Source organism: Egretta garzetta, unplaced genomic scaffold, assembly GCF_000687185.1.
Source record: "Egretta garzetta isolate BGI_Z169 unplaced genomic scaffold, ASM68718v1 scaffold151, whole genome shotgun sequence".
Classification (NCBI taxonomy): domain Eukaryota; kingdom Metazoa; phylum Chordata; class Aves; order Pelecaniformes; family Ardeidae; genus Egretta; species Egretta garzetta.
The window spans coordinates 5,409,667-5,420,466 of NW_009258615.1; the positions used below are offsets into that span (position 1 = coordinate 5,409,667).

The 10,800-nt window shown below is 39.0% G+C and overlaps 1 protein-coding gene across 2 annotated transcripts in view; it reads right to left on the reverse strand.

The window, feature by feature from the left end:
- SEPSECS (Sep (O-phosphoserine) tRNA:Sec (selenocysteine) tRNA synthase) overlaps positions 1-10,800 on the reverse strand; it is a 32,318-nt gene that overhangs the window by 2,981 nt on the left and 18,537 nt on the right. For both annotated transcript variants that reach the window (XM_035903498.1, XM_035903497.1), the window contains exons 9-10: positions 2,517-2,610; positions 1,782-1,872 (exon numbers count right to left, since the gene is read on the reverse strand). In XM_035903498.1, the coding sequence (XP_035759391.1) occupies positions 1,782-1,872; positions 2,517-2,610 (185 nt within the window). The remainder of the gene's footprint in view (positions 1-1,781; positions 1,873-2,516; positions 2,611-10,800) is intronic.

A 10,800-nucleotide genomic window follows, 5' to 3' on the forward strand; every position in this document is an offset into this window, starting at 1 on the left:
CTTCCCTTCTTCAGTTAAATTATTAAGGTCTCCATTACTGGTATGTATAAACTTCCCAGCATGAGATGAGGAGGAAAGACATCTGCAGCAAACTTTCCTACTCCTTAACAAGCCCTAACTATCTGACCTGCTCTGTCTCTGACCTGGGTCTGTTCACCCCTCCTTAGGCAACCTGGTGACCCTGAGCTCCCCAGGTCACCATACCGACAGCAGCCTTAGTACAGACATCTGCTTGGCTTAGCGTACTGCAGTACACAATGTCTGGGTTCAAGTGATTCAGAGGGTCCCAACTTCCTCCCATCCGTTCCTCTCCATTGCATCTCCCTTTCCCCCCATCCTAAGATGTTAACCGCATATTCATTCCCTCCTTGTAGTGCGATACTATTTGCCACTGCTTTTACCTATTCCTCATACTAAGAACCTCTACCTATTACACCCTGTTTCTCAGCACTTTCAGTACACATCCACTCCCTGATAAATCAAGATCCTAATCCACACCCTTACTTGTTAAAGGAACAACTCGCCTTGTGGCTATAGTTAAAGCCTACACATGCAGTTAACACCAATCAATTCATAAGAATTTACTACTGCAATAGAGATGTTTCCTGCAGTTCATAAAAGAAACTGCATTCAGACAAATACCCCTAGGATTAGCAGATCCCGCCTCGGTCCAAGCGCTCAGACCACAGGCTATGCAAAAGCCTGTATGCTAGTGAAGGAGGGAGTTGCTATCCTACCACTGACGTTCAGCACAAGCATAGCATTTAAAATCTGTTGAAATGGTGGGTCAAACAGTGTATATACTACAAAAGAATTACTTGCTTACTAAAAAAAAGAAAAACCTGAAACATTTGTATCAGGTGAAGAATTGGAGAGTTTTAGCTTTTCAAAAATTGAACCTCTTGAATCATTTCAGCCAAAGATGGCTGAAATTGCAGGACAAGCCAAGGTTAGGACAGGCAAATTAGAAAGAGCATCTAACTACAGTACATATAGATTTACTGTCATTCATCTGTGCAGGAAGTGGAATAATCCAAGCTAACGAAGCATACCTTCTGATGTGGAAACATTCAGCTCTGCTACAAAAAAATGACATTAAGTCTATGGCAGAAGTTAGCGTGGCAGCAGTAATATTCAGATTAAGGAATCCTGCCAAAACACATTTTAAATCATTCTCTTCTTCTAAAAGGTTTAAACCAAAGTCATTAAATATTATTTGGTTTGCATTTCCATGTACCAGTGTCTCTAAGAATAAATTCAACTCAGACTGGCTCAGGTTGTAGATTTCTAAATTTTTAATTTTTTAAAATTTGTTTTAAACACAATTAGTTCCAGAAAGCAGGATTTTCTTCCATATGACAAAAAGCTATGCAGGGTATTAAAAGCTTATTCCCCTGACATCCAGCACCATCATATTTGTGCTGCAATAAACAAAACAAAGATCCTCCCTAAGTAGCTTATAACTTAACTATAAGCTCAGGCAACATCTGGAAACTAAATGAAACCAAGGGGTACTAGGGAATAATGACACTAAATTAAATGGGCATAGATTATCTATTTAGTGTACCAAAGCTAACAAAGAGGGCCTCATTGCTAACTCAGGCAGGTAGACGTTATTACTAGATAACAGTAATGGAGAGGGGTGTATTACTCTCTAACTCATTATTGTCAGACTGTAATCTGTAATCATGAGACAATTGGTACAAAGCAAGTATTATGAGATTTCATGAAATAGATGCTAATACAACCCCCCAAATTTTTCAAATTCATAGCATCCTCACCTTGCTCCAGAAACTTGTCTTGTGAAAAGCATAGATCCAAGCTGGGTAACAGCAGCATCATTATTTTCATCTAGATTCTTCAGTGACATGGCTAAAGTAACAAAAGGTCAGGTTAAAACTGCTGCAAAGCTTCTTTTTCTCCAGAGAAGAACTAGAGGACAAGCTATTTTCCAACAACATAAAGCTAGCCAAATATTTGTGTTTAGATACAAAGAAAAAAAAAAGAATCCTACATTTCATCATTTTTAATTTTCCCACAAGCTGTCATGGATGACTTCTTTGGTTAGACTGTATGTAAGGCAGAGATTTTGCACAGGTAGGTAATATTCATTTTGGTGTTCAGCAGAATTTTTGGTTAGAACAAATATCTTGAGTAGGAATTCCATGATGTCTTTTACAGCACTATAAGATGATGGGTAAAATAATTATACCCTCATTTATTTTTAAATCTACTTATTTATAAAGTGTTACTACACGCTAACATCTTCTGCCTGCCTTGATTAAAATAAATAAGTATGCTGGACAGGAGTAATTTTGTAAAAAAATAAAAGGGCTCAAGTCACTATATTTTTATGTAGGTTACCTTATTAGGTTCAATGGTTTAATCTCAGCCTAAGAACAGTTTACTGGAGTGTAGTGAACAATGTTTAATGTATAGGAACTGTATGTGAAAGTGCATTATGAATGCATGGTGTATTAGAAATTTTTTTTAAAAGAGAAAAAAACAACAATTACCTAAGGAAATGGGGTTATGTGGTGTGTCTAACAGTCTCTCATTGTGGATATCTGCCAGCTTTTTCAGCTCACTTGAAAGATAGGAAAACATTTCCTGGGAAAAAAAAAGAAGCAATATTTTTGTTATTAGCTATCAAACAGAGAAAATAGTACCTATTTCACAAAACTGTTAAGTCTCCATTATATCCTACAGGTGCCCAGCTGATCCTCTTTTCATGTGTAGCAAGTAAGTGGAGCAGACAATTCTCTGAAATCATTCTATGAAGGAACAGCTCCGTTTCCTGAATGCTGTTCTTCCCCCACAAGCTGGTACAACGCTCTCTGTCTGGTCTACTGTATGTGCTTGCGATGTCAGTCATTCTCTCGGTGGCCCTGAAACCTAGGGAGGTAAAACCTTGAAAAGATTCCCACTGCACACAGCAGGACTTACCCTGCTCCTGCAAGGGCTTCCCCCCGCCCTAGCACCCCGAGCCACAGAGAATGAACTGTTACCATCACTGATGGCCACGTTACGGCAAATTGCTCCTTACTTTGTTTTCTCTCTATTCATACATTCCAGACTAAAAGCAGTGCACTTTGTCACCATGCATCACACCATCACAATGACCACTAGTGCACAGACTTCTTTTTCTGTACAATAATGGCAATACAGTCTCTTAAGGAGAAGGCTCTGAGTACACGTTTGAAACAAAATAAATTCAGACAATATAGACTCTCCTGACTACTCAACTCTGTTGTGTAGCCAGTCCTCTTTCTTGGACCAACCCCTCCTGTTCAAGCCTGCTTAGGAGAATGGAGATTTCTGCTATCACTTAATTAGATTGCACCTTTATTGTGAAAGTGTCATAAAAATGGAGATTCATAAATGTTTTGGCTCAGATACAAGTCACACTGCACATAAAAGGCTGCTTCTCTTACTTCTTCCCTATTTTATTTCCTCCCTCTCCCCAGTAGTAATCTATGATAATTGCTTATGATCTTCCTCAGTTTAGTATCTTCCTCTTCACATATCAGCTCAGAACACTTATGGACAGAGTGAGAATAAACACCATTCTTCTTATTGTATCCTTTGGCTTCTTCTCCACCCTTTTTAAAGCCTAGTTTCTCATAAAAACCTAGCAAAAAGATACAGATACTGGGTAGTCTTTTTGAAAGATACTAAACACCAGGTTTTTCCTCTTTCTGGCCATAAAGATTGAGCTGCTCATCTGCTTCAATGTGACTGCCTGTTTAAGCATCCTCATCAATTTCTGGACCTGACAAGTGATTTTTCATTCTTTAAATAGAGCTGCCTCTTCTGTTTGTAGACCAGTATCCTGATCTGACCTCTGCACCCTGACAGATACAAATTATAGCTCGTGATCAAAATGATGTTTTTGAGCAGAATCTCCCAAAGGTCTTATGAAACCAAATGAGCTTAGCAGTAGCTAAGTTAGAAAAACGTTACAGCTGCTTTTCTTGAGCCGCTGCAGTGAACCTGGTCTCCCTTCATGAGCGACCACAGGAACACAGCTCCTGACCTGTTCTTCCAAATACCATAGAATGAATTCAGCCAGAGAAGAAAAAGTACCATGTTACTGTCTAAATGATTTAGGCTATTGATGCCAACTATCAACAAGAGCATAAAGCTTCTGTAATACCTCGAACAACAACAAAAATTTGGGAGGCATTTACAGTTGATTATCAGAAATTGAAATTTGTGAAAAATCATTCGTATTTTTCAGAGCCATTTGTAAATCAAGTGAATTTATGGTTTCAATTAATCAGAGTTTATTTACAGTTCACTTGCAGAAGTTGAAAAACATTTACGTTTCAAAAGTTCAGCCACTTTTACCTTCCTTCTGGTCCCTCACCGAATATACACACATTACTCATTTGTTATTTGCTTTCCACAATAAGCATCACCAATGTGTTAGCCATTTTATTAGTATTTTTTTTTTAAATCCAAATCATAAATTAATTTGTGCTCCCTCTGCTGGCTACTTACTTCTACAACTGAAGCAAAGTGTTACAGAAATATATATAAATTGTGTCTACTATGGAGATATTACTGGTGAAATCGGTACTGAGAAAAACCTGTACTGGAACAGGAACAAATTCCAAAGTAATTAATTTTTGTGTGCTGTACCTGGGGAATTCTCTCACAGTATTTATTACTGAAAGGACTGTGAGTTGGTATAACCAGTTACTCAACTGTTTAAACGTATTAAATTAAAAAGGTTAAATACCTGGATTACTAGATGAGCCTTTACATACCTAGGAATTTGTTAAAACAAGGGAGAATGAAAAGATGGCAAAAAAAAAAAAAAATAATCCAAGTATCTATTTTCATCAGTTTGACTGAAGCTACCTGAGCACAAATTCAAAACTTATTTTTGTGAACGACACTATTTTGCACCTTTCCACTGGAAGCCCTCTACATACTTGATAGTTTCAGAAGTTAAGCAGTTTGTTGCAAAATAGATTAACAGCCTTTCCAAAAAAAGGAAAAAAAGCAATTTTTGTGAGGTCAAATCTATAACCAACCTCTATTATAATGTATTTCTGTTACATGGAAAATTTATAAGCACCCTAAGCAATTTTATACAAATGAGCTCTTACATAACTGATTTTCTGTGTTGAGCTCTCAAGTGTTCTCCAATGAAGCTAACTGTTATGCGGAAGTTGCACTGAACAACCCAAGCACTAAATATCAGTTAAGTTCCATTATTTAATTCACTCTTTCACCTTAGAAACTTATCGCAAAACCTCACCAGGCTAGTGAAATGAATGCTAAACTACATGAAAATGTCTTGCACTTCCTTCTGGGCTTTCTAGCACCTAAAACAATAGAATACCTACAAAAATACAAAGAACAAGTCAACAACGGTGTATGCATCAGATGTGCCAAATGACTCAATTATTTGGACAAAAGGGCCCTACCTCCACATACGTATACAAATTCTTTTCAAGAAGTTTTGTAACACTTATTAAAAATACTTGAATCATACTGTATTTACATTATGAAACTATTTTTTAATGAAACCTACACTAATGTGGGTGACTTTTCATTTGTTGCTCCATTGTGCATTGTTCTTCTTCCAAATGAAAACAACTAGAGGGAAACAAGTAAGGAAAAGCCAGTAACTCCAGAAAAAAAGCAGAAGATGGAGGTACTAAATATGCCATTAGTCCTGTATCAGGTGACAGAGTGACAACTGATGAAGGGCAGAAAACCTTTTGTATGTGATTGAAACCATCCTAGCTGGTTCTAACCACCCAGCTTGCTTATGCTCTGAGCCTGTAACACTGAATCACAGAATCAAAGATAACGAGGTTGGAAGGGACCTCAAGGATCATCTGGTCCAACCTTTCTAGGCAAGAGCACAGTCTAAATAAGATGGCCCAGCACCCTGTCCAGCTGCGTCTTGAAAGTGTCCAGTGTGGCAGAGTCAACCACATCCCTGGGGAGATTATTCTAATGGTTGACTGTTCTCATTGTGAAAAATTTTCCTCTCATGTCCAATCACAATCTTCTCAGCATTAACTTGTATCCATTACCCCTCATCTTTTACACTGTGCACTCCTCTGTTTCACTCTCACCCGAAAAGATGAGTTGTCCCCAGAGAACAGCTGTATAGCTGTTTATGGCACAGAAGAGTAATTTTACAACCTCTTTGCACTCAATACAGACTGCCAACTCTCATATGCAGTACCTGAGACTGATCTGGTCCTGTCCCATCTTAAATCACTTTGCAGGAGCAGCTGTTTATAGCGCAACCATCATAGCCCCTCTTCTGCTTTGCATATTAGACTGACCAGCTGCAGCGTCCGACCCGTGATCTGATCAGACCGCTTGGCACACCACTTCGTGCAGACAAAGAGGCTGCGATGCTGAGCACAGAGACCTGTTAGTATGTGCCCCAGAGAGCCCCAGCAGAAGGCTTACTTTCTTGAAATGCAGCCAAACATGTGACAGAAACTGTACGCGTACCTACATGTACCACATACCCTCACATATAGATTCTCTTGCATTGCAAGAGTGAGAATTTTGTTCTGAATTTATAATATACTGGGAAGTTTTAAAAACATGAAATTAATTACAGAACCTTTAAATCCTTATAGCATACAAAAGTAATCTAACAGAAACTGCCGAGTAAGTCTTGCCAACCTGATACAGTAAGACTAATGCTGACAATCACCACACTCCTATTTTCTTAAAAGCTCTTTCTTAAAAACATTGATCAACACATTTTCTCTGCAACAGTTGCAAGACCTTGAGAGCAGGCTCCTTGTGGGCCACACCTCTCCAATACATGCTCTGAGTATGTAGGACTCTGAAGCTTCTATTCATACCTGGCACTTGTTTAACTACACAACACTGTTTAAGATGATTACATTCAGCTAAACTATCTTGCCTCCAGCCACTCTAAAATTTGAATATGGTTCCGCATATTTCACACAAGGAAAAATCCCACAATATTCCCACACATTCGATGAACTACAGTGTAGCAGATTGACTAGACAAAAAAAAAAAAAAAAAAAAGAGTAACAAATGACTGTCTTGTTGTAAGAATATTTGAGTTTTTACATTTTTAATACACAGCATAAAATGGCTTTTCTCTTATTCTTAAATTCAATCATAAGCAGAGCAACAATATAAACTCACACTGAACTGTACAAATAATTTATTCCTATCAGAATAATTACATCAATCATAAACCATGAAATGTAAACCCAGTACTTTACTGAATTGTAAAGCCCAAACAACTTCCTCCCACTTGGTGATTTTAAATATTTTAGATACATACTCCATAAGGACATAAAAATGACTCCACTTAATCACTCTTAGAAAGTATACAGACAGATGGATACAGATACAAAAAGCTCCATCACGTTCCAAGCGACACAGAAATACATTTAAGAAAATCTAAATTATCTTGATCGTTAGATTGTTAAGGAACATCTAATGAGGAAATCCGTAACTGCTGAAAACAAAATGAAGCCATCACCTCTTCCGTAATATCAGTATAATAACTAGTTAAATGGACTAAATTAATCATATAATACCAGGTTGGAAGGGACCTCAAGGATCATCTGGTCCAACCTTTCTAGGCAAAAGCACAGTCTAAACAACATGGCCCAGCACCCTGTCCAGCTGCGTCTTGAAAGTGTCCAGTGTGGCAGAGTCAACCACATCCCTGGGGAGATTATTCCAATGGTTGACTGCTCTCATTGTGAAAAATTTTTCTCTCATGTCCAGTTGGAATCTCCTCAAAAGTAACTTGTATCCATTACCCCTTGTCCTCTCCATGTGACTCCTCGTAAAAAGGGAGTCTCCATCTTCTTTGTAACTACCCTTTAAGTTCTGGTACATGGTGATGATATCACCTTTAAGCCTCCTTTTCTCGAGGCTGAACAAACCCAGTTCCCTCAGCCTATCCTCACATAGCAGGCTTCCCAGTCCTTTGATCATCTCGATGGCCCTTCTCTGGACCCCCTCCAGCCTATCTACATCTTTTTTCTATAGTGGGGACCAGAACTGCACACAGTATTCCAGGTGTGGCCTGACAAGCGCCGAGCAGAATGGGAAAATAACTTCTTTACCTCTGCTGGTGATGCCCTTGTTGATGCAACCCAGCATCCTATTGGCCTTCTTGGCCTCAGCAGCACACTGTTCACTCATATTGAGCTTCCTGTCCACCAGGAACCCCAGGTCCAGGAAAACTTCATCAGGCCATGGGGAACTGTGTCGAAGGCCTTGGAGAAGTCCAGGTAGACAACGTCCATGGCTAGCCCCATGTCAACTGAGCAGGTCACTTTACCACAGAAGGCCACCAGATTTGTCAAGCATGATCTGCCCTTAGCGAAGCCGCGTTGGCTTTTCCCAATCACGTGCTTCATTTGACTTGTGATGGCCCCCAGGAGGATTTGTTCTATAACTTTCCTGGGGATTGAAGTATGACTAATGGGCCTAAAATTACCCATATCCTCCCTTGAGCCCTTCTTGTAGACAGGGGTAACATTCGCCTTCCTCCAGTCCTCTGGGACATCCCCCAATCTCCATGACTTCTCAAAGATTATGGAGAGTGACCTTGCAATGACATCAGCCAGCTCTCCCAACACCCTTGGGTGGATGGCATCAGGGCCCATTGATCTGTAGGGGTCAAGCTCCTGTAGTAATTCACATATTAACTCGTCCTTCACTGATGGTGGGTCCACCTATCCAGGATCAACCTCGATTTTCGTTTCCAAAGCCTGGGACCCAGCTGTGTTGGTAAAGACAGAGGTGAAGGAAGTGTTCAGAACCTCTGCCTCTTCAGCACTGTTGGTAACTGATTCACCTCTTCTGTTTAACACTGGGCCTACATTTTCCTTCTGTTTCTGCTTATAGTTTACATACCTGAAGAACCCTTTCTTGTGATTTTTGACATCTCTGGCCAGTTTCAATTCATGCTGAGCTTTTGCTTTTCTAACTGCATCTCTGCACACTCTGGCAATGCCCTTGTAGTTCATAATGGACTACAGACCACACTGAAATGGACCACATTGGAAAACAGTTAATAGGTATTAAACCTGATATGTAGGGTCTTTGCTCTCCATCAATTCTGAGGTGACAACTGAAGTCTACTGTTTATGCTATTAAACAGTGCAACTGCAATAGTTGCTACACGTGGCCTAGTTCAGACACACAAATACATACAGGAAAATAGAGAGTTTTAAGACCTGGCGATGCAGAATATGGGACACAACATAACCTGTACTGAGGAAAGCAAAGGCATTGCTACAAAAACCTAACCTTTACATAATATTATCAGTTCTTTAAAAGCAAAGATATTAACAAACTTGACTATGGATCAGCTGTCATTATCTGCATTACAAAAGGACCTAGAAGCCCCTACTGAGATCAGAAAACCACTGTTCTAAACACCACATAAACATATAAAGAGGAATACTGAAAATTTAGAACAAGTGAGAAAACACTACTGTTGGTGGTCTTCTTCCATCCTTTCTCTGGAAACATCAAGGCTAAATACGACTGGTGAAAACATTCCTTATTAAACTTTCATATATGGCCTTCTTTATTCAGGCACTTGGACAGCATGTGTGTGTTACTCCCTTGCTCTCCTGTCCTCAGATCCATTGCACCATTGTACTCCTTCATATCATAACATGTAATCTCATACTCTTGGACAGTTGCACACTCCACAACTGCCAACTTGTCGGAAAACCCCACTCTACGTACATGCTCCTCTCCCTCAGATAATCTCTTCCCTTCCTATGTTAAACAGTTCATCTGTGTAAAAGAAAAACTGGGTAGACTATTTCTTCCTTGGCTGTATGAGATTAATCTCTTCTCAGTAATATTCTGGTCTTTCTGGCTTGAGCTCAAATAACCTGAAGTAACACCCATGTGAATAAGGATAAGGTAAAAAAAGAAAAGGAAAAAAAATACTCAAAGTTTTTTATAGCTGACTTTTTGTGTGAGTAGGTGTAGCTGCACCAATATAAAAAGGAGTACTCAATGTCAAGCTATAAATAGCTCCTGCTGGGAGCCTAATAGCTCTGCCTCTGCTTTCACGGAGCGCAGGCAATAAAGTATCACTATTGCATTTTTACAATTCAGGAACAAACAGATTTAAGCAAAAAAAGGTTTCTATTTCTACAGCAAATCCAATAAAAGAAACGTATTTATGCCATACATGAGGCTGTGTTTATAGAGTATACTCACATTTGAAGTTAAAAGACCTGAAGTTGTAAAACTATAATGCTTTATTCACTTGAGAATTCTACTTCCAAGAAAATGACATGATTAAAAATATACAGCTATTCATTAAGATATTTTATTTATGAAAGAATTATTATTTATGACTTGGAGAATATTTATAGTGCCCATTATGTATCTGCTACCATTATAAATCTAAGATCAAAATCAGCTTTGTGGAAGACACAATAAATTCACTTGAGATTCTTTTGGAGATGAGAGTGAAGGGGGGAAAAATACAATTTACTTTTAATGAAGATGCAAACCATACATGGCAATACATACAGCAGTCTAGAACAAAATGTTACAAACTGGATTGCAATAGTGGCAAAAGTGGTAACTGCTTTCAGTGTTTCGCAAGCCATGTTTTCACTTCAGTTGCACAGATCACTTCTTAGTCGTTGTAAGGCCATGAAGCTGGTTTGGTTTTCTATAGTCTAGCTATTCCTATGGGATCTCAATTCCAGTACAGAATTTCTGGATGCCTCTACAAGCAGCTAGAATCAAGTCACAGCATCCAGCACTATTGCCCTGCCAGGT